At 47.6% G+C, this 25,890-nt stretch overlaps 1 protein-coding gene and 1 long non-coding RNA gene across 8 annotated transcripts in view; one reads left to right on the top strand and one right to left on the bottom strand.

The window, feature by feature from the left end:
* Positions 1 to 350, bottom strand: part of LOC135319749 (uncharacterized) — a 41,125-nt gene extending 40,775 nt beyond the window's left edge. For both annotated transcript variants that reach the window (XR_010378598.1, XR_010378599.1), the window contains exon 1: positions 268 to 350. This is a non-coding gene — a long non-coding RNA (uncharacterized LOC135319749). The remainder of the gene's footprint in view (positions 1 to 267) is intronic.
* CAMKK2 (calcium/calmodulin dependent protein kinase kinase 2) overlaps positions 1 to 25,890 on the top strand; it is a 52,359-nt gene that overhangs the window by 4,558 nt on the left and 21,911 nt on the right. For all 6 annotated transcript variants that reach the window (XR_010378596.1, XR_010378595.1, XM_064481243.1 and 3 more), the window contains exons 2-9: positions 9,882 to 10,405; positions 14,160 to 14,207; positions 14,957 to 15,010; positions 15,723 to 15,774; positions 17,883 to 18,016; positions 20,301 to 20,337; positions 25,564 to 25,585; positions 25,711 to 25,799. Coding sequence is in view for 4 of the 6 variants with exons in the window: in XM_064481243.1 (XP_064337313.1) it covers positions 9,947 to 10,405; positions 14,160 to 14,207; positions 14,957 to 15,010; positions 15,723 to 15,774; positions 17,883 to 18,016; positions 20,301 to 20,337; positions 25,564 to 25,585; positions 25,711 to 25,799 (895 nt within the window). In the remaining 2 variants the exon portion in view is untranslated. The remainder of the gene's footprint in view (positions 1 to 9,881; positions 10,406 to 14,159; positions 14,208 to 14,956; positions 15,011 to 15,722; positions 15,775 to 17,882; positions 18,017 to 20,300; positions 20,338 to 25,563; positions 25,586 to 25,710; positions 25,800 to 25,890) is intronic.

Below are 25,890 nucleotides of genomic sequence, written 5' to 3'. Positions count from 1 at the left end.
AACCGAGGAACATTGGAACTTGGTCCTTGTCCCCGAGGAGCTCCCAGGTGAGCAGTCTGTGAACAGTTGGGCAAAAGATAAACAATCTAGCATTTTTCCCTCTTGAAAAGGAGAGAAAGGAAATCAGAAGAGTCTGTTGTGCCCCTGTCCTCACCCCATCCCGAAAGCGGCTGAGCAGCTATTTTTATGTAGTCCCTTTTTATCCCCTAGGCTTCTGTAAATAGTTGAGAAAATGGCAGTTGCAGAGATAAAAATGCTAATTCCAACCTGGAGAAAAAAGATGGATGATCCCCGAGGAACGGAGGGGAGGCCAAGGTCTTGCCCCTCTGCCCTCCTGTCTGGGCCTGAGGTCGGAAGTGGGTGGGAGGGGGTGGGGAAGGGACGTGGTGGGCGGTGCCTGTGCTTGGAGAAGTTTAAATGGGGAACCAGTGGTTTGAGTGGGGGGCAGGGTGCAGAGGAAAGGACGCCTCGCCTATGCGTTTTTAAAGGTGCCTTGGGATTCTGCTGTTAAGGGCTCTGTCGTTCCTAGACAGTCCTCCTGCCCCCAGAGTCCAGGGGTGGGGGACAGCTTTGGGCCCCCAGAGCCGGCTCCCAGCCCCTCTTTGCCCCTGGCTGGGGCTGCTTTGTGCTGGAGGCTGGGGAGGGAGCCAGCTAGGTTTAGCATCACCTCCAAACAGCAGGGAAGAGGGAGGGAGAAGGGCCGTGGGTGGGCAAGGCTTGGATGCCTGTGGATTCCAAGACGGCCCCCTCCTCCTCTGATCTGCCAAGCTGCAGAATGTTGGAGTTGAAGTCTTTTCTTTTCATTACAAATTGAAATTTCAGTTGTTTCCCAGCCTCTTCCTTAGGTTCAGTGAAAGACGGGGAGGGATTCAGTGGGAGAAGAGGAAGGAAGATGGTTCCTACCTCCCTTCTCTAAATACCCCCAACTTCCACACCCACACTCACCCGTTCATTCACACTTCCTTGCTCTTCAAGGCAGGAGCCCCCGGCACACACCTGGCTTCAGGTACCTGGCACGTGATCGGGGCGCTCTCTCTGTGATGCTTCGTCACTGACCTGATGCTCGCTGCCTAGGAACTCTAAAGGCAGTGGGGCTTCTTGCTCCACCAGCGTCCAGGGCTGCCGGGGACTCTGCAGGGGTCGGGGTCATGCCCTGGCCTAGCCTCGAACCTGCTGGGCTGCCTGAGAGAGGTCCTCTCACCTTCCTGGGTCTCAGCCACTCCGTTTGGAGCACTAGTGCCTTGACTGTGAAAGGCCTGTGAGAGTGTGTGCAACATTCTTATGACACAAGTGAGCAAGGGTGCGACATTGTATGCACACTCTGCTTTTAATTTTGTAAAAAGGGATGCATATGGACAAGAGTTAGAAGGGAAGATGAAAAGAGTTAAGTTAGCATAGTGTGATTAGAACTAAAAATTTTATTTTAATGTAAATTAAAGCCAGTCAAAGGGTTTGAACTTGATAGCCACTGAAGGGCTTTCTTGGCCGCAGCTTCCATGTAGGGAGCATTTACTGTGTGCAGGGGCCTGTGTGGTTGGTGAGGTAGGTATTGTTATCCCCAGCATCACACAGCTAAGGAGAAGGGCTGTGCCCTTGGTCACGATGTTCCCCTTCTCTGGAGCCTTTGATTACACACCTGTGCCCTCCCAAATCACTGTGTGATTGCAGGCAAGTCACTCAGACTTTCTGTGCCTCCGTCTCCTCATTGGTGAAATAAGCATGATAGTAGTACCCAACGCATAAGGTTGTTGTGATGATTAAATGAGATGATACATGCAGGGTGCTTAGAATGGTGCCTGGCACTCGCCCAGCACTCAAGAAGACTAGTCATCACTATTGCTGCATCTACAACTACTGTGGCTGCTGCTGTAGTGATGTGATTCTCGTGTTAAAAGTACTAGTTTCTTCCCTTCATTCTGTCCTGTTAATAAGCCTTTTCCTTCCCCATCCTTGATTTTTTTTTTCCTTTAAAATTAAAAAAAAAGAAAGAAGTTAAGAAGGACCTTGGAAGTTCTGGTTTCTGCTTGACTGTCAAGGTAAAGGCTGTCAGGAGAGTTGTAGCTGTCTGTTAGTTTGGCCTGGTTGGGAGCCTTAAGGTGTAGGGAACTTACGATCTGGTAGGGAGCTTAGTGGAGAAACTTTTCTGTTAATCAGTTCTGTGTTATCTGTCCATCAGGACCCTCGGTTGTAAATGACAGAAAAACAGCTACAAACTAACTTAAGCAAAAATGGGTATTTATTGGCTCATATAGTTGAAAACTCCCAGGGTACACAGGCTTCAGGCATAGCAGGATCAAAGTGTCCACACAATGTCTCCAACTTTAGTTCTTTTCTATATGTTGTCTCTTCTCTCTGTCAGCTTCGTTCTGAGGCAGTGTTCTCCCCAGCACATGGTAACTCTGGAAGTACATCATTATTCTTCGTTCCACAGAGAGAAACATTCTCAATACTTCCACAGAATCCTAGAATAATATTTAGTAGGCTGACTTGGGTCACACATTTACTCTTGAAACAGTCATTTGACCAGAGCAATTGATTCCCAGTTGACCAGGCTTGAATCATTGTGGAACCTTTGAAGCTGTTGGTACAGGCCATGGAGTCACCTTTCACACAGAAAGATGGGTTCCAGACATAAATCAGGCTGCTGTTCTCAGACTAAAGGAACGTAGATTATAAGCCAGCCAAAGAAAGCATCTGACCTTCTGAGTGGCCTTGGGATAAGTGAAATAAACAGTGACCTCTAGCTAATATTTATTGAGTGCCAACAATTTTCTAGAAAGTTCTAGGTTCTGGAGTCCAGCAGTAAACAAGAAAGGCAAAGCCACGGCTCTGACAAGTTAAGAGAAACTGATGCCTCTGTGCCCTTGCACGTCTTTTCTGAGCACTGTAGGACACAGGGCTGTCACACTCTCTCTTCTCACACAGGTTGGAGTCTCAGGAAGCCAGAGGAGTGGGCTATATAGTCCCCTTTGTTTGGCCCAGCCTGGGCTTCATTCAGGACACAATATGTGGACATTGCAAGGTTGTACCTGTAACTTTTAGCCCCTCTCTGGAAAATCCAGATCACCAATTTTAGCTCTACTTGGAACCACTGCCTAACTTGGACAAATTAGTAAGCCTTTCTGAGCCTTCATTTTCTCATTGGGGAAATCAAATGGTTGGAACAGGTGGCCAGTGATGAGTGCCCTTTTCAGCACTAGCATCCAGTGCACCTCAAAGCAGGGCCTGTAGGGGTGTGATAGGTCATGAGACGTGGAAAAGGGGGAGGATGTGATACACGGCACTCAGCCTGTCCTTGGCGGTGGGGAGACGGGGGAGTGGTGAGGACTGTGGCGCGCTGGCGAGCCTGTCTCCTGTCCGAAGTTGCACTGAGTTGTTACCAGGAGAGAAGATAGACCCAGGGCTATGAGAGTGTCCAGTTCTTCATGAGATTCTGGAAATTTTTATTTTGTTCTGAAATCTCCTGGCTCTAAAATGTTGGCATCTCATTCAAATAGTTTTAAACACAGTGTGGGCCAAGCAAAATACATCGGTGGCCAGATGTCACACAAGAGGGACTTTGTGCTCTAGTGACTGGAGTGGGGACAGGGTCTGTGCTAGCACTGTCCCTCATGTCCCCCCACCGAGGAAGGGCCCTTATCTCTGGGGAGACAATTAATTTCAGTGCCTCCAAACTAAAGAGTGTTCAAGGAGAGATAATTGTCAAAGTTGGTGTCACTGAATCTGTTAAAACCGCTCTCTGGGCCAAGGCCCGAAATCTGGAATATTCCAGCTGGTGTCAGACCTCGGTGCTGCGTCGGCAGGTGCAGCCGAGCCCCCCAGGTCCGCCACTAAGAGCTGGGGAACATCTCTGAGTCTGCAGCCCCTGCGGCAGCCGGCTTCTGTGCTTGGGTGGGGAGCTACGTCAGGTTGCCGGGACCGCCGTGACGAAGTACACAGAGCGGGCAGCTTAAACAGCAGGCACGTGCTGTCTCGCAGCTCAGGAGGCCAGAAGTCCGAGAGCAAGGCGTTGGGAGGGCTGCTTCCTTCCAAGGGCCTGGAAGGAAACTGTCCCACGTCTCTCTCCTGGCTTGGGTGGTTGGCTGACAACCTTGGACGTTCCTTGGCTTGTAGTGCAGCACCTGTCTGCCTTCACGTTCCCATGGTGTTCTTCCTGTTTGCGGGTCTGTCTCTGGGTCCGAATTTCCCCCTCTTTATAAGGACACTAGTCATACCGCGTTACGACTCCAGTGTATCTTTTTTTGGAGGAGGCACGATTCAACACCCATAACGGGTGCAGGCTGAACAGAGTCCCTGTGGCTTTGCCTGGGCCACCCCTCCGGCTCCCATCAGCTTCCTGCAAAGCTCTTGTGCTCTGGCCCCTCGGCTCCCACCGCCCCCCGACCTCAGCCACGCTCATGGGGCTCCAGTCCCAGAGTCTTTCTTTCTGTTTCCTCCCCCTCCCACCTCTTTCCTGGCACGGGGCCTTCTCAGAAGCTGTTTCCTCCTCCTGGAACAAGGTCCTGCCCCCGTAGCACCTACCCTCCCTGTAGGTCTCAGCCTAAACGTAATTTCTCCAAGGGAGGGCTTCCTTGACCACCCCCCCGCCCCCACTGCCAATCAGGTCTCCCCCCGTGCCCTCTGTCCTCTTTATCTCTTTACCTCATCCTGGTTTTCTCCCCCAGTTTGTGCTTATAGAGTCACTTGTGCACTTACTTGTTAAAAAAAACATCTGTTGTGTTTATCTGACACATAGAAGGTCCCCAGTAATTACTTATTGAAAGAACAAGCAGGTGAGTGAATTTCTTTTAGGCCCTCCCTGGGCCTCATTTTCCCCAAGTGAGAGAGGATGTGACAGTCCAAGCCTGTTATCCCAGGGAGGACATCGTCCCTGGCCTTGGCAGGATCCTCACAGCTGTTTTGGGCCCTTTTGTTGTCTGTGGTGTCCCAGACCTCATGGGACCCCACAAAGGATGTGTCATGGGTCAGGATGTGTCCCTGGCCCACCCGCTGGCTACTTGCTACACTGTGGCTTCTGTGGTGGCTCTGTATTTGGTAAGCAGGCGCAGGTTGGAAATAGTCCCCAGGAAATGGGAAAGTGTTTCCTAGAGGCCTGTGCTTTTGGCTTCCTGGCAGAGGAAGGAACCTTCCCTTTATCCTGGCCTGGAGCCTAGTCCATCTGCTCCAGGAAGGGTCTGGTCCTCTGTTGTGCTGCCTGTGAGAGGGGAGGGGAGCTCGGGGCAGCCAGCCAAGGGGGTGGGGAGGCCTTTAGGGGTGGAGAAGGACCCAGGATTGGGGCAGGAGGTTCGGGGAGAGGGCTCTTGGCATTTTGTCAAACGCAGGTACCCCCAAATCGAATGCTGAGCTGTCCCTCCCTCTCAGAGGACCTGTAAGGATTAAATGATGACCCGGGCAGAGCAGTTAGCCATGCTTGGTAAGTAAGTACTCAGTCAGTGTTCGCTGTTGTAATACAAACCGTTGTCTTTTGTATGATTTTGTTTTCTTCCGGGAGTGTTGATAGCTCTCATCAGATCCTCAAAAGGCCTGTGACCTCATGGGATCTGTGGCCTCAAAACCGGTCAGAACACTGGCTTGGATTCTGTGGGTCAGTGGTGGAAGATGCTTCGTCAGGCTGAATGGCCAAGCCCTTGTCTGCCAGGCCTCGCTGCAGGCCAGTGAGTGGTCTCCAGGTGACCTCGAGGCACTGAGGACTGGGTGCCATGGGGCTCTTTTCTGAGACATGGACACAGCCACCCCGCCAGTTCAGAGGCCCCCACCTCCTCCCAGCTGGCACATTTTTTTCCTCTCCTCAGGCCTCAAGGCTCGGGCCAGACGCCAGCTTGTCAAGGAGACTGATTAAAGCAGCTTTGCTGGGGGCGAATGGCTTGGTGTCCTTGGCCTAGAGTGGAGATCGATAAGCAATTGTTTTTCTGTTGGCAAGAAAAAAAATTCTCCATTAACTTTCTCTGGTGCTGCCAGACTAGTTTTCTTTTCAGGAACTCTGCAGGCCTGTCAGAGGTGGCTCCGGGAGGGAGGCCAGTGAAACTTCTCCCTGCCCTGGGGGATGTAGGCCCACGCCACCAGGGCTGCAGAACACTCACAGGAAGAGGAACACATTCTGGAACACAGCCTGGCAGGTAGTAGACATTCTGTAGGTATTTGTTGAAAGAAGAACTTTTTGAGCACTTAACCATGCACCAGACATGAATGTTGAGTTCTTAGCTCAGTTAAGCCTCATGGCTCTCAGGTGTGTACCCATTTTATAGATGAGAAAACTGAGGCTGAGAGCAGCTAACTCACTGGTCCGTAGTTGAACTTCAGGGGCCCTGCTTCTCTGCTTCTGGGAAATAAGGATCATAAAAAGTATATGTAAAGTAATAGCAGCTGGGACCACAGGGAACATTGAAGTTAGGTTGTATTCTTTCGCTGATGGGGAAGCCAAGACAGGGACACATTTAATGATTTCTTTCTCAGATGCAGCAAGGATGGGATAGAGGATTAGGAGGGAGGGCCACCTGCTCCCCTGCCTCCTCATGCCCCATAGATGGCTCTCAGGCCTTTTCCTAACTCCTGTTGTAGGTACAGTTACTTTCTTTCAAAAACTCGTTTCTGAATAGTTACTATTTGCACACTTTCTTTTTCAAAAGTAAAAGTAAATACAGTGAAAATTAAATCCCTGCCACCCTGTCCCCCTACTTCTGCAAACCAGTTGTTTTCTCTTGAGGCCACTATTACCATTTTCTTGCGTATCTTTCCAGAAATATGCTATGTGTATTCGATTATGTCCGCGTGTGTGGCCCTTTCCCCCTTGGCCGACAGCAGTACACTAATGCTTTGGTTTTTTCCAAGTAACGGCATGCCTTGGAGCTAATTCATATTAGGAGGTACAGAGTCACCTCTTTTGAAATAAATGCATGATTTTCTCCTGGGCTACATGTACCTCATTGTATTTACTCAGTCCCCCATGAATAGTCATTTCAAACCACACTACCAAAATAATCTTGTACATGTATCATTTTTTATGGCTGAGATTGTCTGTAGGATGAATACTCACTCATGTGCAGAATAGCTAACTCAAAGGTATGTGCTTTTGGAATTTGGTTAGATATTGGTGAATTTCCCTTCATAAGGATGGTACTAATTCATATTCCCCGTAGCCTCATCAAAATAATGCTGTTAAATCCAACTTATTAAAAAAAAATGCTAGTATTATATTTTTTGTCTTTGCCAATCTGATAGTTGGAAAAAAGGTATTTCATTGTAGCTTTATTATTATTTTCTTAATTTTGGTAAACAATATATAACATAAAATTCACCATTTAAACGATTTTTAGGTGTGCAATTCAGTGGCGTTAATTACACTCAGAATGTTGTGTAACCACCACCACCATCCATTTCCAGAACTTTTTCATCACCCCAAACAGGAACTCTGTACCCTTAAGCAATGATTCCCCATTCCCCTCTCCCCTAGTCCCCAGTAACCTCTATTCTAAACTTTCTGTCTCTGAATTTGTCTATTCTAGGTACCTGGTATAAGTGAGGTCATATAATATTTACCCTTTAATATCTGGCTTGTTTCACTTAGCATGTTTTGAAGGCTCATTCATGTTGTAGTATGTGTCAGAACTTAATTCCTTTTTGTGGTTGAATAGTGTTCTGCTATGTGGATAGACCCCATTCTGTTTATCCATTCTTCCACTGATGGACACTTGGGTTGTTTCCATCTTTTGCCTATAGTGAATAATGCTGCTGTGAACATGGATGTATAAGAAAGTGTGTGTTTGAGTCCCTGCTTTCCATTCTTTTGGGTATATGCATAGAAGGGGAACTGCTGGGTAAAATGGTAATTTTACATTTAACTTGTTGAGGACCCACCAACCATGTCATTGTAGTTGAATTTGTACCTTTCTTACCATAGCTGATGCTGAGCATCTTGTCACATGACTGAGTGACTTTGTCATTCCTTTATAATGAGCTCTGCGTTCATGAGTTGTGCCATGTCTGTGTTGGGACACTGTTGTTATTTCCTTAATGCCTTTCCCATTGGTCTTTCCCTGCTCCCCACCTGCCCACGTCACTGTCCAGATTGCCTGCGTAGAAGCAGTTCCATAAATACATCTTGCAGGACTGTCCCAAGAGGTAGCATTTGTCTGTCCCTCAACCAGGTCCTCTAGGAAGCACTGGCTTTCTGGTCCCATCTGTACTTTCCTCTGTATCCTCCCACTGCCACCCAGTGTCATAAACAGATATCATTTTATTCATTCATAAAATCTCTCTGCTCAGCACTCACTGTTTTCCTGGCACCTTGGTAACGTGGGTGATGAGCACGGAGCTGCCATCGTCTGCATCTGTGGATGTACTCCCTAAATTCCAGTGGTACCTGTGACATTTGTCCAGTAGAATTTGTCAAACACACGAACCAAAGGTTAATATTCTGTCCCAGGGAAAGAAGGAATTGACAGTCTAAGGGAGCGTGTCAATCTTTTTTTTCCCCCCAAATTCACAGAACATAAAGTTTAACCATTTTAAAGTGCACAATTCAGTGGCATTTAGTACAGTCCCAGTGTTGTGCAACCACTGCTTTTATCTAGTTCCAGAACATTTCCACCACCCCAAAAGGAGGCCCCCACACTCGTCGGCAGCCACTCCGTGTTTCCGCCAACACCTCCCCAGTCCTAGGCAACCACTAATCTACTTTCTGTCTGATGGATTTGCCTGAAAAATTTGTATAAATAGAATCATACATATGTGACCTTTTGTGTCTGGCTTCTTTCACTTAGCATCATGTTTTTGAGATTTGTCGTGTGTTTGGTTCTTCGTTCCTTTCTATGGCTGAGTCACAGTCCATTGCGGGGACAGACCACGTTTTGCTTTTTCATTCATCTGTTAAGGGACACGTAGGTAGTCTCCCCTTTTGGCTGTCATGAATAGTGCTGTTTGGGCATGTTCCTAAGAATGGCATTGCTTGATTATATGGTGATTCTGTTTAATTTTTTTGAGGAACCACCAAGCTATCTGATGTTCACTTTTTAACCTCATGTTTGCCTTATGCCTAACAGGCAGCAGCTGGGGGCTGAACTAGGGTAGCATTAGGTAACGGATATATCCAGCCTGGCTCCTCAGACAACACAGACTGCTCTGGCTCACACACTCTCTGATGTGATTCCTGAACCCCACTCCTCAGTTGAGAATCATTGGCCTGAGGCCAGGCCAGGGGACTGGACTCCTGTGAGGGTGATCTTTGCAGTAGGAGACTTGGACAAATCCCTCTCCCTCTCTTGAGCCTCAGTTTCCCCACTTACAAAATGGGGGCATAATGGCCAAGCAGCCACCTATGGTGCTTGTGAAATTTTCCTGACATGTGGAAGATACTTTGTAAACTGTAAAGTGCTTTCTGCATCATTGCTGTTATAAATGATGCAGCTCAGTGGTCGCCATACAGAAGCGTTTCATTTGGCCTGACTGGCATTTAAAAATATTTGATACAGTTGATAATTTTAAAATCAAGAGATCTCACCTAACTTCCGGGGGTTGGGGGGGTGGGGGAGGGGGACCAGACAATATTTGGCCCAGATCTTTACTTATCGATTATTGACTTGGCCTGAAAGTAGCTGCCACCTCTGTGGTGGGTAGGTGTTTGGTTTGAAGTTTTCTGATATTTGGTTTCTACAGAAATTAAGTTTGGGATTCTTGTGTGTGAGAAGGGGCTTTTACAATGAGGAAATGTGGAGTAAGCTCTTCTATATAGACTCAAAGAGATCCGCTCACGTCGTGTTTTGCAAGAGTTTTATAGGATGTCCACCCAAAGCAGGAGTGAGGCACGGGCCTGGGCCAGCAGGAGGACCCCGTTCCCTGGCCCCGCCCCACAGGGTGGGAGCAGCTGACCCTTCCTCTCCCCGCAGGTGGCGCCGCTGCCGGATGGGAGTGTCCCCGCGTGTCCGTGTCGCAGGAGCTCGGCACATGCACGATGTCATCATGCGTCTCTAGCCAGCTCAGCAACGACCGGGCCGCCCCCCAGGATGAGCTGGGGGGCGGAGGCGGCAGCAGCAGCAGCAGCAGCAGCGAAGGCCAGAAGCCCTGTGAGGCCCTGCGGGGCCTTTCTTCCCTGAGCATCCGCCTGGGCATGGAGTCCTTCATCGTGGTCACGGAGTGTGAGCCGACCTGCGCTGTGGACCCCGGCCTGGCCCGGGACCCGCCTCTGGAGGCCGACGGCAGAGAGGTCCCCCTCGACGTTTCCGGGTCCCAGCCCCGGCCTCACCTCTCCAGTCGCAAGCTCTCTCTACAGGAGCGGTCCCAGCTGGATGCGAATGGGCGCTGCGTCTACCCGGGCCTGCCCCACTCGCCCGTGGGCTCCCCGCAGTCCTCGCCACGGCTGCCCCGGCGGCCCACGGTGGAGTCGCACCACGTCTCCATCACCGGGATGCAGGTGCGTCCGCGGCGGTCCTTGGTGCCCTGCCTGTGCGCGCAGCATCTCTGCAGTGGGTTGGGCTCCCGAGAAGGATTCTAGTGCAACCACTTGATTTGGGAGGTGACCCCAGGAAACCCAGAAAGAAGTCAACAAACGGTGCCTGGTGGAGACGATTACTACCACAAGGAACCCTGGGAGGGAGCGTAGGCCAGGAGCCTGAGTTATTACACCAGGGCCCGGGAGCTGGACCTTCTGCACCGACTGCTGGTACTCCCTGGTGAGGGCTGCTGGCAGGGAGTGACCCTCCCTGAGTGTGGACAGAGCATCTCGGGGCCAGAGGGAGCCTCTAGCAAAGAGCTGCGGGTGCTGACGCTTGGAAGTTATGCTGGGGGCTCTGAAATGGAGATGGTGGGTCAGCGCCTAACAGCAGAGCCCAGCTGCTGAGTGTTTGCCTTTCCAGGCACTGCGCTGTCTGTGCATGTCTCACCTGATCCTTACCATGAACTTCTGGGGGGTAGTTGGAACTCAGATCCCCAGCAGGGTTCACAGGCCCCTGCCCCGCCTCCCGCCCCATCTCCTACCTTTGTGCTGCCAACTCACAGAGGTCCGAGCATACTTCCTCCTTTGTATTTCTCAAATGTCCAAGCTCATTCCCTCCATTAAGCCTTTACCCTTGCTGTTCCCTCTGCTTGGAAACCCTTCCACCCTCTCTGTCCTGTTGTCCTGTTGACTCCTCTTAACAGTCCTTGGCGCCATTTGATTATCTGTGTGTGTGTTGTTTTTTGCCTGTCTCCCCTCAGTGAGGATGTTGGCTCTATAGGAACAGCCCTGTCTGCCAGTGTCCCCAGCACCCAGCATGGTGCCTGGGGCAGAGCAGATCAAAAATATTTGTTGAAGGAAGGAAGGAATTTAATTGGGAAGAGCCTGGAAATCAGGAATGGCTTTCTAAAGGGGCTGGTATTTAACTGTATTTTGAGGGCTAGGTAGAATTTTCACAATTGGAGATGAGTTCACTGCAGGGCATGAGTGGAGGAGGCCCCAAGGTAGAAGGCAGGAGCCCATTTTTATTGTTGTTTCATTTCCTAGTTTATTAACTAGCCATAGGCCACCTAGGTGACAGAGGTAGTCTCATTCCTGTAATATTTTAGTTTTAAAATTTTGATTACCATAATCCAGTTAAGTACCAGCTATGTAGACTAACATATCCCTTTCCATGGGATTCGAGATAGGTCAGGGATTCAGTTAATTGGAGTGTGGGGCCCAAAAAGGGGGGCACTGTGGCAACAGGGCTGGAGGGAGAGTTTGGGTTTGTATCAGTTAGAACTGAGTCAGCTTAGAGAAACTGAGATCCCCCAACAACAGTGGCTTTAACACAAAAGAGTTTATTTATCATGTAAAACACATCTAGAACTAGGGTTTTGGGATTGGTGTGGTGATTCTGTTATTACTTTTGGCCTTAAAACCTCATGATCTCAAGATGGCTGCTGTGGCTCTAGCATTCACAGCTCCATCATCCTTCCAGGCAAGAAGAAGGAGCAGGGAAGGACAAAAGATTTCTGCCTCCTGAGTCAGTCCTCTTTCCTGGAAGCTCTACCTAACAACTTCTGCCTGCCTCCCACTAGCCAGAATACAGTCACGTGCCACCCTAGCTGTAAGAGAGGCTGGGAAATGAAGTTTTCCATCCTGGAATGTTGCCACCCAGAATTCCTGCTATAAGGAAGAAAGGAGACATTGGTATTTGGTGGGCAACTAGGTGACTCTATCAAGCTCAGAGCTTTAGAGGGTTTGAAGGCCAGGCCACGAAGTCAGGACTTGACCCTGGAAGCAGCAGGGAGCTGGGGCTGACATGGTCAGAGTGGACTCTTGGAAGCTGAGTCCAGCAGTGTGCGGCGGTTGGATTAGGAGACAGCGAGGCCCCTTCGGATAGCTCTGCAGGGTCCTACCTCTGCCTGTCACATCCCTCCAGGACTCAGGGGAATGAAAACAATACTGGAGAGAAACACAAAACAAACTAAAAAGTCCACCAGTGAGGGGCAAGCTCTGGGGGCCGGGGAGTGCTATACAGCAGGTCAGAGACACAGGTCTGATGTGGAACTATGTCTGGCGAAGGAAGTTGAGAAATAAATGATTTAGTGAGACACCATTTATGCCTCCCCCAGCCCCATCCCAAAACAGTACTCTGCATTTTCTTTTCTGCAGGTGCATTTACATAGAAAAAAGGCCTGGAAATTTATACACCAAACTGACGTCAAGGTTCAGGGAGAGGGATAGAATTGGGGTGGGGGGCGTTCAAGGGAAATGTTGGGCTACTCTGTAATGCTTGAAGCTTTGCTTTCTGTCATGTTTCTTTTCCCAGTTTTACTTCTTATGTCAGTTAACATTTCCCCCCTAAGTGTATTGAGCTATAATTGAAGTAAAATAAGCCACATATTTCAAGTGAGCAGCACGATCAGTTTTGAGGTATGCATACGTCTGTAATACCGTCACCCCAATCAAGATGGCAGGCATTTCCGACACCCCCAACGACGCACCCCTCCCTCACCTCCCCTTTCCCGGGCGGTGGCTGACCTGCTTTTTACTGTTCTAGATTAGCTTGCAAGTTCTAGAATTTAATGAGTGAAACCATTCAGTATGTACTCTTTTTAGTTTAGCTTCTTTCACAGCAGCATGATTTTGAGATTTATCCACGTTGTGGCAGCAGTTCATTCCTTTTTATTGCTAAATAGTGTTCCACTCTACTGGTATACCATGGTTTGTTTATTCATTTACCTGTTGATGGACATTTGTATTGTTTCCCGTTTCTCACTATTATGAATGAAGCTGTTATGAACATTCACATACAAGTCCTTCCAAGTTCTCATTTCTCTTGAGTAAACTCCTGGGTGTAGAATGGCTGCGTCATAGAAGAGGGACTTGTTAAGAAACTGCCAAACTGTTTTCCAAAGAGGCTGCCCCACTTGTAAATTCCCACCAGCAATGTGTGAAGGTTTCATTTGCCCTATGTTCTGACCACACTTGGTTTGCTCAGTCTGTTTGATTCCAGTCAGTCTGATGGGTGTGGTGTTAATTTGCATTTCCCTGGTGAGTAACGATGTTGAGCATTTTTCATGTGCTTATTGATCGTTTGTGTATCTTTTTTGGAGAAATATCTTTTTAAATCTTTTGCCCATTTTTTAATGGGATTGTCTTTTTATTAATAAGCTGTAGGAGTCTTTGTATAATCTGGATACCAGTCCTTTGTCCAATTTAAGTGTTGCAAATGGCTTCTCTCAGTCTGTGGCTTACCTTCTGTTTTCTTAATAGTGTTTCAAGGAGCCAAAGTTTTAATTTTGATTGAAATCCACTTGTCATTTGTTTCTTTCTATATTTTGTACTGTTTGCACAAAAAAGAACGTTTGAGAAACTATTAAGAAAGCTTTGTCTGCCCTAAGGTCACTCACATTTTCTCCTCTTGTATCACTCTACATTTTTTATAGGATAACATAGTAATGGATTATTGTTCAATTTAAAATTAACTTTTAAAAAGTGGGAACAACCTTTAAAAAGGGGTATTAAAAGAGTATATACTGTATGATTATGTTTTTACAATGTGCGCGAACTGCTGGTAAACCTTAGTATAACAGTTGCCCTGGAGATGGGCCAGTGATGGGGAGATGCGTCTGGGGAGCTGAGAGTGTTCTCTTTCTTGATTTGGGTCCTGTTTAGTTTGTGAAAAATGTACCTAGCTGCAAACTTAAAATTCATATTCTATGTATTTCTACTTACTTTCCAGGACTGTGTACAGCTAAATCAGTACACTCTGAAGGATGAAATTGGAAAGGTAAGTACCCCAGGAGCCAGGGCGGTGTTCCATACCTACCAAGGATGTCACAGGTACAGGGGAGGGAACCCTGCGAGAGCTGGCAGTGGGAGAGGAGTCCTTGGAGGTGAGGCAGGGGGGTGGGGATTGTTTGTCATTAATGGTCCATCTGTTTTGTTTTTGTATCATACTGTGTTTCTGCAAAAGCTCACAAAGCTTCCAGGGAAATCCCACATCACCAGCATTAATGTTGTTTTTCTTCCCTTTAAAGTACTCTCACATCTATTTTTGCTTTTATATCAGCCAATGGGCAGTATCATTGCAGGAGTCAAAAACTCAAATGCCAACAGAGAGCAAGCGAATAATATAAATGAGCAAAGTGTGCTAGGTATAAGACAGTAGGGAGTGGTGAGGACTGTGGTCAACTGTTAACATGTGGAAATGAGGGTTCCAGGAATGAAGCAGGCTAGGTATGAGAGTAGAGAGTAGCGCAGACTGTGGCAAACCGTTAACATATGGAAATGATTTCAGCACCATATGGCCAGATCTTCTAGTTTTTTCAAAAGAGGCTGAGAATCTGGATTTTTATATCCGAACTTTCTGTCTTTAAATGTTGGCCACTAATTCAGACTTTCTAAAAACTGCAGATGCAACAAAATACAGGGTAGATTTTGCCAACAGGCTGCCAGTTAGCACCCTCTGTATTAGGATCCTCGTTTTGCAGATCATAACTTCTGGATAGTGTGTCACGGGCATCTCCCTTTATCCAGGGCTCCTATGGCGTGGTCAAGTTGGCCTACAATGAAAATGACAATACGTACTACGTGAGTATCCAGATCCCCCCTCCCGTCCCAATCCTTGTCCAAAAAAAAATGCCTTCTTTCCAGCCCTTGGCTTCCGGGAAGGTTTTCTTAGCTGTTGTCTCACTTTATTCTTATGTCATGTTTATTTTGTGCATTAGCGGGGAAGTGGGGAAGTGGGGAGGTGAAGGGATTGGCTCAGGAGGATTGAGTCAATAAATTCAGCAAACCTCTCATATCCTTACTCTGGGCTGCCATTTCTACATCCTCCACAGCACCGAGAACCAGGTGGTAGTGAAACAAATTACCCTTGTAGCTGAGGCTTTTGAATCAGTCCAAGGTGGGTTCAAATCTTGGCTCTCCCATGTGCCAGTTGCATGTCCTTGGGCAAGTGATGTAACTGCTGAACCTGTCCCCACGTGTTAAATCTCCCTCACCCATCACTCCAGCTCACTCATGTCTTGATTCAGTGGTAGTGAATCCCAAGGCTTGTGGTCTCCCAGCAGGGAGAGCTGACCTGAAACCTTGGAAGTACCCTCAGGGCCGGAGGGAGGACCCCGGGAGTCTGGCCTCCACATAACCCATAGCTGCTTGACCCATTCTAATGACAAGATGCTCATGACATTGTTCGGAGGCTGCTGGGGCGTTGAGAGACTGGGCAAGCCTAGGAGTGAAAGAACTCTCCCTCCACCCTCCTCTCCATTTTAACCAGGACTCGGGGGCTTTTCTCCCACAGGCAATGAAGGTGTTGTCCAAAAAGAAGTTGCTCCGACAGGCGGGCTTTCCACGTGAGTTTGTTGGGCCACGGCCTTTGTTCTTAGATGCTGGTGCTGGGGCAGGACAGAGAAGATCCCACTGAATGGTGTCCCCTGCAGAGAGCGCCCTGGGTGGAGTCCCCAAAGATAGTGCTGGGCCTCCTGCTGAGGTTTTTAAATTCATTTTCTTCTAAAAATATTTATTAAAGTGATATAGGTATCAAGTCCAAAAATCCATTAGAGGAAAACAGTCTGACATTTCCTGAAAAAGCTAGACATGCTGTTATCATGTGACCCAGCAGCCTATTCCTGAGAGAATTGAAAACCCATCTTCACGCAAGCTTGTACAAGGCTCATAGCAGCACTGTTCATAATATCCAAAATGTAGAAACAACCCCAAATGCCTGTTAATGGATGAATGAATAAACAAAAGATGGTCTGTTTAGCCAGTGGAATATTATTCAGCAAAAAAAAAGAAATGAAATTCTGACACGTGCTACCACACAGATGATCTTGAAGACAGTATGCCAAATGAAAAAATCTAGACACAAAAGACCACAACCACGTATTGTATGATTCCACTTATATGAAATGTCCAGAGCAGTTGAATCCATAGAGACAGAAAGCAGATTAGTGATTGCCCTGGGCTGAGGAGGGTAAGAGGGAGTCTGGGGGGCACTATTAGGTATGGGGTTTTTTTGGGGGGGGCTTGAAAATGTTCTGCACTTAGTGGAGATGGTTGCATAACCTAAAGAATGTAAAAAAAACCCCAAAACATTGGATTATACATTTTTAAATGATGAATTAAAAAAACTTAAATACCATAAGGCATTTCAATTACATCTACAGAAATTCAAGAGAACAGAAGGGCTTATAATGGAGCCCAACAGGTTCTTTCTGCACTCCTCCCTCTCCCTACAGTCAGCCCCTACTTTTAGCTCTTTTAGGAGCTGGTAATTACTGCTTGTGACCAGGTGTAGGTGAGCATGTCAAAGACTGCTCCAACGTAAGCTCCCTGCCAGCAGTGCTGAGCGAAATGTCAGCTTGCGCCAAAAAGAGAAAGCAGATAAGAAATAGAAACCCCATTCCATCACCGGCACTCTGGTTTATCCTGCTTATCTGACCTCTGAGTCAGATAACATCCTTGTGCTGTTCTTTCTTTTTGGGGGCGGAGGGGATTAGATTTACTTATTTATGTATTTTTAGAGGCGATACCAGGGATTGAACCCAGGACCTCCTGCACGCTAAGCATGCACTCTACCATTTGAACTGTACCCTCCTCCCTTATTTCTTGATTTATTAATTTTTCACATTTACTTCTGACTTCCTCTGAGGACAAATTAAACCACTCCTTACCTCCCATCCCCCGGTGAGGCAATGAGATGCTACCATGATGTTCAGCAACTTTGTTGTTACTGTCCTTGTCACTTTCTTCCTTTTTCCAGCAAACTTAACACGTGTCTTTCCTTTGAACTTGTCCCTCTGTTCACACCCCACTTCTGACATGTGCACCTCTGCTTTTACTTTTCCAAGGCTGACACATCTACACTCAGTTCTGTTCATCACACGTAGACCCTTACTTACATATAGTACGTAATATAGGTGTTTTGACTATGGTCCTTTCCATCACTGTGGCCTTTTGACTATCAGTCACTGCAGGGCCAAGCCAGTCCTTGGTGTTTTTTTTTTCCCTCTCATCGACTCTTACTTCTTTTCCCATCCCTGACTTCATTTTATATCTCTGCTATTTCCATGAGTTAAAGAGATGAGGAATAATGTTTTTGCCTACCTCATGGAGTAGGAAAACTGGGCCCCACAGAGCGGATTGTTGAGATAGCCAAGCTAGAACCCAGACTTCTTTTCCTTGTACTTCAGTGAACTCTTGATTCTCACTGGGACCTGGGGCATGGGACAGGAAGGAGGGGGTTAACAGAAGGCTGGGCGAGGGGGCTGGGTCTTCAGCCTCACTAATTTTCAGCGGCAGAGAAGGCAGATGAAGAGAAATCTGTTTAAAGCTGCTGGTGGCATTAGCCACTCCAGCCCCGCTGAGACCCTTCCCCCTTGTTTGTCCTGCCTACAGCCCCCCTCTGCAGAGGAAAGTCTCTTTGTTCTGACCCTGGGGTGGTTCATGTCTCCTCCAGGTCGCCCCCCACCCCGAGGCACCCGGCCGGCCCCCGGGGGCTGCATCCAGCCCAGGGGCCCCATTGAGCAGGTTTACCAGGAAATTGCCATCCTCAAGAAACTGGACCACCCCAATGTGGTGAAGCTGGTGGAGGTGAGGTGGCGGGACATGGAGGAGGGAGGGAGGAATGGTGACGGTCCAGTCCTGTCCCTGTTGTTACCGAAATGCCACCCCACTGGTTTCCAGCGAGAGCCGTGTCACATTAAACTGAGAGGTAGTTATTTCTCAGGCTCCTTCACCCTGTTATTTCGTGTAATCCTCACCCCTCCCTAGGACTGTTTATTAACTCCCATTGTAGAGATGAAGGAATTGAGGCTCAGAAGGATACCGAGGCTTGCCTTTCACCCATTTCTGTGTTTTTGGAGCTGGTTCTCTTTCTCCTATGCATGTGTAGCTGTAGCACAAAAGCAGCCACTCGCAGGGAAACCAATGGACCTGGCTGTGTTTGGATTAACTCTGCTTACAGAACAGATGGAGCGCCTGCATGCTTGGCGTTTGCCAACCCTGCTCCAGAGCAGCAATTCTCACCCTTTTTGGCCTCAGGGCCCTTTTATGCTCTTCAAAATTATTGAAGACTCCAAAAAACTTTTGCTTGTGGGGTTTATATTTATTACTGTTTATCACATTCAAATTTAAGACTGAGAAGTTTAAAAATTATTTTTTAATTCATTTAAAAACAACAATAATCCTACACATTAACATAAGTGATAATTTTTTAAAGAGAAATAACTATTTTCTGAAACAAATGTAGTGAGAAGAGTGATGTAGTTTTACATTTTTGCAAATGGTGCTGTTGTTGTTAATGTCTGGCTTCATAGAAGACAGTTGGATTCTCGTATCTGCTTCTGTATTCATCCTGTTGTGACATCACGTGTCTTGTGGTTTCTGGAAAGTCCTTGTATACCGGTAGAGAATGAGAGTGAAGAAGGCAAATATAGTTTTGATTTTAGAGTTTTAGAATGAAAATAGTTTCGCTCTCATGGACTCCCTGAAAGCATCTTGGGGACCCCCAGAAGTCCCCAGACCACATCTGGAGTACCTCTGGTCCAGAGGACAAGGACTTGTAAACAGTGTGTGATAAAGTACTTTATTGGCTGTACCTTCAAGGTGCTATGAGAGTAAAGAGTGGGAGCAGCCAGCTCAGCCTGAAGGCTTTCAGGGGATGGCCTTGGTTGTTCCCTGGATGGAGAAGACAGGGAAGGGGACTGCAGGGGAAGGAATGGCATATGCAGAGGACTGGAGGCCTTTACTGGAGGGAGCACATCCTTGCCTTTGGTACATGTGAGAGTCATTAGGCACACCTTGCCTGGGGCCCACTGGGTACAGAACTCTAGGTAGGGAAGTTCCTGGATCTGACTTTTCCTCGAAGGGCAGGTCTTAGGAGGCTGGCTTGCCTGTCCTGGGCCTCTGCTTTGGGTCCATCTCTTTTTCAGGGCTCTTGTTCTGTGGCTCGTGGGTAGCTGGGGAATATGAGTGTGATTTGGAAAGAGGTGGGAGGACCAGGCTAGCAAGGAACCTGCCTTTGTTTCTCCCCAAAAGAAGAGAGATGATGGCTGGAAGCTATCTTCACCTGTCACACTGAGTTTCACAATTTCAACTAACTAAAAAAAAAAAAATTACAGACAGTTCCAAAAAGCTGGAGTCAGCCATCTTAGAGGCAGCCCAAGGGCACTGGGTTTGCAGGTGTGTCCGGGTCCTGGCGGGATCTCCCTTCTCCCCAGTGCCCTTGGCATGTGGGCTCCCCACCGAACAAGGCTCTTTGCCAGCTTGCCTGTCCATTCATCAGACATTTCCTGAGCACCTGCTAGGTGCCTAGTCCTTACAGGGCACCACAGAAGCAACCAAGGTGGATACAATCTGGTGCCTGCCCTTCAGAGAGAGGGAGAAAGATAGAAATAGTGATCACATGAAAGCAGGAAGGCTGTGAGAGAGAGAGAGAGAGAGAGAGACAGAAAGAGAAAGCGCCAGGGCAGTTCCAGGCAGGGAGGCGTCATTTCCTATTGGGGCAGGAGGAGTGTGGACAGGATTTGAATTTCCACCCCGAGGACCAGTCCCTGGTCTCCAAAGAGACAGGTGGGATTCTTTTTCAAGCTGAGAAATTTTCCAGGGGAGGAATCTGCCCCCTCCCTTTTGTAACCTCCTTTCTGGGTGATTTGGACCTGTGAGGATCTTACTTTCCAGATGGCCGTTTGGATCGCATGCTCTGGGTTTTTTCCTCTGCCCTTTATCTTAACTAGGAAAACCGGTGGAAAGTGCAGCCCTCCCGCTGGCAAATGCAGTCATGGGGATGGTGCTTCCTCCCTGCTCATGTCTTCTTTCTCTCTCTTCCTCCCCCTGCTCCTTGTCTCTGGCCTGTTCCATGTGGCTGTGCCAACAGGTCCTGGATGACCCCAATGAGGACCATCTGTACATGGGTAAGAGAGCCCTTGGCTTCTGCCACCCTCGCTCAGGATACTGTACCTGCCAAAGCCCAGGGGTCCTCTCCAGGCATCCCCTGCCCCTGGCTTCTCCCACCACAGACAGCTTTCCCTTTCCTGCTCCGTCTGGACCCCACAGTGAGCCACCCAGAAGGCTGCACCCCTGATTCGAATCAGGAGGTGGGAGGGTGTTCTTGCTGGCGCTTTCTCTGGGTGTCCTAGTCCTTCATTTGCAGATAGTAATTGAGTACCTGCTGTATGTTGGGCATCATTCTAGGCACTAAGGATGCAGTGATGAGTAAGAAAGATGAGGCCCCTGCTCTTAGGAAGCTAGCATTCTAGTCGGGGAAGACACATAGTCAGCAACTACAGTCGGCCCTCCATGTCCCAGGGTTTCACATCCACAGATTCAACCAACTGGGATCAAAAATATTTTTTAAAAAATCCAGAAAGTTCCAAAAAGTAAAACTTGAATTTGTCATACACTGGCAACTATTTACATAGTGTTTACATTGTATTAGATATAATGAGTAATCTAGAGATGATTTAAAGTGTACAAGATGTGTGTAGGTTATATGCAAATACTATACCATTTTATGTAAGGGACTTGAGCATCCACAGATTTTGGTATCCACGGGGTTCCTGGAGCCAGTTCCCCGTGGGTACTGAGGGACGACCATAAAGCAGATAATCAACTTCAGATAGATGTTCTGAAGAAGATTAAACAGGGTGATGTGAAAGAAATCACTTCAGATCGGAGGTGACCATTTAGCACCTGAATGTCAGGAACACAGCCCTGTTACATCTGGGGAAGAGCGTTCCAGGAAGGGGAAACAGCAGGTGCAAAGGCCCCAAGGCTGGTGAGAGCTTAGTATGGTTTGAGAAAAATGTGGCTGCAACAGAGTAAACCAGGGAGAGGTGGGTGGGGATGAGGAGGGAGGGCCTGGGAGGCCATGGTGGGGCATTTGGAGCCTTGTGGGGGCCATCGAAGGGTGTGGGCATTGCACACAGAAATGGAAGGCTGCAGGTGTGTCCTCAGAGACCTCATTTTTTAAAAATGAAGAGGATGTGGGGCAGCTCTCAGTCAGCGCTCAGCATAAGTGCTGATGAGGGAAGGGAGAACAGGACTGATTGAGAGCTGGACAGCAGACCATCAGGCCCAGAAAGGCTTGATCAACAGGTCACATGTCCTGGTAATGTCTGGCTTGGGTGGACATTCAGAGTTGGTGCATTTTGAGTGGGGACAGATGTCAGCCAGGAGGGGTATCAAGGAGATGAGTGGTGTGGGCATGGCCAGCCCACTCGGGAATCCAGATGTGTCCTGAATGAGCACAGGATGATCCTTCGCTGCACAAGGAGTGCTTAATCACAAAGTACTGGGTCTGAGTTGAAACTACAGCTCAGAGCTCGGTTTCCCCTATGGTAGTTGCTGTGGTTCAATTCCAAGGATGCTGTTGTTTAGGACATTTTATTTTTCATCCCCCCACCCAGGTTTTTATTATGAAAAATGTTAAAAAGTTTTAAAGTTGAAAGAATTGTACAATGAATACTTGTATGTCTACCACCTAGATTCAACAGTTAGTAACCTTCCATCACATTTGCTTTATCAATCTAGCTACCTGCCCATCCATTTCTCTGTATTTTTTTTGCTGAACCGTCTTGACCCTCCAGCCCCTAAACTTCGGCCTGTATCTCCTACATGATCATAATACCATAACAGTAATTATGCACCTGAAAAAGGTAGTGCCAATTCCCTAAGAGCATCTAGTGTGCAGTCCTTATTCAAATTTTAGAACTTTAAAAACCTTCCTTTAGAAGCAATTTAAAAGCTACACAGTAAATAACATCCAGTATGTTAACTTAAAGAAATTACGAAACATTTATTATAAAAATATGAACATTACAGAATTGTAGTTTCTCAAAATGTGGTACTACCACCACTTTAAATATATGAAATGATTTTAGGTGGTACATGGACAAACATTTATTTATTTAGTTTTGGTGGGGGGTGGGTTGTTACGTTTGTTTATTTTTAGAGGAGGTACTAGCGATCGAACCCAGGACTTCGTGCACGCTAGGCACGCCCTCTACCACTTGAGCTATACCCTCCCCGCCCTTATTTATTTATTTTTAAAGGAGGTACTGGGGATTGAACCCAGGACCTCGAGCATGCTAAGCATGTCTTTGCCACTGAGTAATACCCACCCGCTCTGGACAAACATATAAAATTTTTTTAGATTTAATTTACCATTATATAGGAAGAACTATAGTCAGCACACTCAACTCATGATTTCTTGGATATCATTACCTGGGATAAGGCTAAAAGTTTTAAAACTAAGGCAATTTAAAGAAAAGTATGAAATAATAGGTTGCGTGGTGTATAGATATGGCCAGTTACAAACCTGTAAGCAAACGTGAAGTTTGGGGAAATACAGAAGAAATCACAAAACGTAAAAGATAAGTTTTGGCTCGGAATGGCATCTCCCAGCATGATTTGCTCCCTTGGGGCCCCAGACCTGACCGAATGGCTTTGGGCTGTTTCCAAAAAGGTGGGTTGTTCATTCAACAGACATTACGGTTTGTCAGGCCCTGTTCTAGGTTCTTTGGGGAACAAAACTCAAACCTCCCTGCCCTCAGGGCTCTTTATTGCTCTGGTGAGGACGGACAGACACACTCAGAGCCAAGTCTCAGGCAGAGGCTTCAAAGGTGACAACACTGTGGAAAAAACTAACCTGAGCAGGATCAGGGGAGCCAGGAGTCCTGGGTTGGGGGACTGGGAAACGGAGTGACTCCTCGAGGTGACATTTGTGTGGGACAGTGGGGACCAGATGGCAGAGGACATTTTATACCGTTGTAAGACTTTGCCTTTTACTGAGTGAGAAGGGGGCCGTTGGAAGGTTTTGTACAGAGCAGTCGAATGAGTATGAAAAGAATGTGACCCAAGCTTCAAAAAGGATTTCCTAAGCCATTTGTACCAGGCAGCTTCATAGTCGGAGTTTTTCACTACTTGAGGTGACAGTGTGGGAAGGAACCATACTGACTTTTGGGATGTGATCCCAGTGGTTGTGAAAAAATGCTGACACAGTTATTTTTTAGTTTCTAGCCACAGCCGAGAGTGGCAAGGGCAGACAGGGCAGCAAGTGAGGCCGGATAGCCGCTACCAGCGAGAGTTCCAACAGCTGCAGGCCTGACCCTCGAAGGGGAGAGAACCTGATCAGTATTTTGAGGTTGAAAGCTTCCCGCCCACTGCTCAGCCCCAGAAAGGGTTAAACTGTTAGTCACAGAAAACAGGCCTGTTTCAACAGGCCAGCTTCCCCCATGCCAACTGAGTTATGATGCACAGAAATTCGTAAAGCAGCTTTTGAAAGTTACGATTTACATAACTAAGGTGGGCAGGGTGGGAGCTGAGAGGACCAGTGCACCTGTCTGTCTGTGGAAGCCTTACCTTCAATGCTATTGCTTTGGCTTCTAACTACAGCCCAAAGCCAGGTAGATGTGCCCCAACTTGGGTCTGGCCAACGCTGGTTGATGAACCTAAACACAGGGTGGGGCACTGGGGAGTTAAGTCCTTTTTCTAGTCAGAACTTTTAAGCCTTCTTTTTTGTCTGAGGAGCTGGCTCTTTCCCCTTGGCCACCCTTTGGACAGCTTTGAAACAACCTTTGGTTTCTTCCAAAAGAAACTCCAATGTGGGTAGATGATTCCAGAACAAGAGACAACTCCAGAGTCATCCTCCGCTGGATTTTGAAATCCTCTGTGCTGTTTTTTCACTTCCTAAAGTACAACTTTATATTTCCAGTTATATTTGTTTAAGCAGAGCAAAATTAAAGTAACTATACCACATGACCCAGCAATTCCACTCCTAGGTATATACCCCTGAGAACTGCAAACAGATATGCACACAAATGCTTGTACATGATTGCCTGTACCTGAATGTTCATAGCAGCATTACTTGCAATAGCCAAAATGTGGAAATGACCCAAATGTTCATCAGTTGCTTAATGAATAAACAAAATGTGGCATCTCCACACTGTGGAATATTATACAGCCATAAAAAGGAACACAGAACTGATTTTGATACACACTACAACATTGATGGACCTTGAAAACATGCTAAATGAAAAAGCCAGTCTTCAAAGATCACATATTATATGATTCCATGTATATAAAATGTTCAGAATAGGCAAATCTATAGACACAGAAGGCAGATTAGTGGTTGTGAGGGGCTGTGGGGAGGGAGTGTGGGGAGTGGGCACAGGGTTTCTTTTCAGGAGGCTGAGAATGTTCTGGAAGTAGATGAAGGCGATGGTTGCGCTGGAGGACATGGAATACTGAATGCCACTGAATTATGCACTTTAAAATAGTCTTATGTTCTAAAAATGTCACCCCAGCCTTTGGAAATGCAAAACATAAACCAGCTCCCCACCAACAACAAAAAGATTGTGCATTCCCTGAATACGATTTCTCTAATACTTGGTGAGGAGGGTCCCCGCATACACAGGGCTGGGCGGAAGTTGGCATGTGGTGAGGCATTTGCTTGTTGAGTGTGAATGTGAGTCAAGAGGGGTCCCTGTTTGGGAGGAACAGGTTAAGTTGGCCTTTGTGGTGCTGAGATCTGCACCCCCACCTCCAACTTTCAGTCTTGGTTTGGATTGAGACTTGCAGGAAAGGGTTGGAGGGCCAGCTGATCTGAGAGGCTTGGAGGAGTTGAAACAATATTATTCAACAGTTCTTGGTTTGTAGCCTGACGGGGCCTGCAAGCTTGGGAAATGTGAGAGGAGTCAGTGAAACCTGTTGCTGCTCTTTCTTGAACTGAAACTTTGCTAGGGTTCAGAAGTTGCATAGGGCTACTTCCCTGTGCCTAAGTGATGTCTGGGCTGTGTCCCCTTTGGCTTGTTCTTTGGCATAAAGTGGCTCAGGACCTGGGTGTGACTAAGAGGACATGGCTTGGCATCAGTCGTATCCCTGGAACCTCCCAGGTATGAGAGGAAGATGAGAGGTGTCCCAGGGACACCAGAACTCTCTGACCCCTGGCCTCCCGATGAAAACAGAAAAGCAGAACCGTCAGTGGCTTTGATTCAGTGGACTGTTCCTCTCCCCAGCCCCAATATCAGTCTCAGTGTTTCTCTGTGTTTCTAGGGGTTGCTGGGAGTTGGGGAGGAGGGGGAGGAAGATGGATTTCCAGTTTCCCAATGTAACCATTCACCCCCTTCTCTATCCTACAGTGTTTGAACTGGTCAACCAAGGGTGAGTGTCCCCATTCCCAGCAGGTATGATGCCTGAAGTTTCTCGAGCTGCAGAACTGAGAGAGGTGGTGAGAGGGGTCAAGGGCTGGTGTGCATCTGCTTTTCATGCCTGTATTGACCTTTCAGGCCTGTGATGGAAGTGCCCACCCTCAAACCACTCTCTGAAGACCAGGCTCGTTTCTACTTCCAGGACCTGATCAAAGGCATTGAGTACTGTAAGCGAGGGCTGCGAGAGGACTCTCACCCTGGGGGTGGTTAGCATTTCCAGGTAGTGGATGGAAAGTGGAGGGTTTCTTATTTCCCTCC

The sequence above is a fragment of the Camelus dromedarius genome, chromosome 31 (genome assembly GCF_036321535.1).
Source record: "Camelus dromedarius isolate mCamDro1 chromosome 31, mCamDro1.pat, whole genome shotgun sequence".
NCBI lineage: Eukaryota > Metazoa > Chordata > Mammalia > Artiodactyla > Camelidae > Camelus > Camelus dromedarius.
Note: the sequence above shows the minus strand (reverse complement) of the source record. Positions and strands in the feature narration are given on the sequence as shown.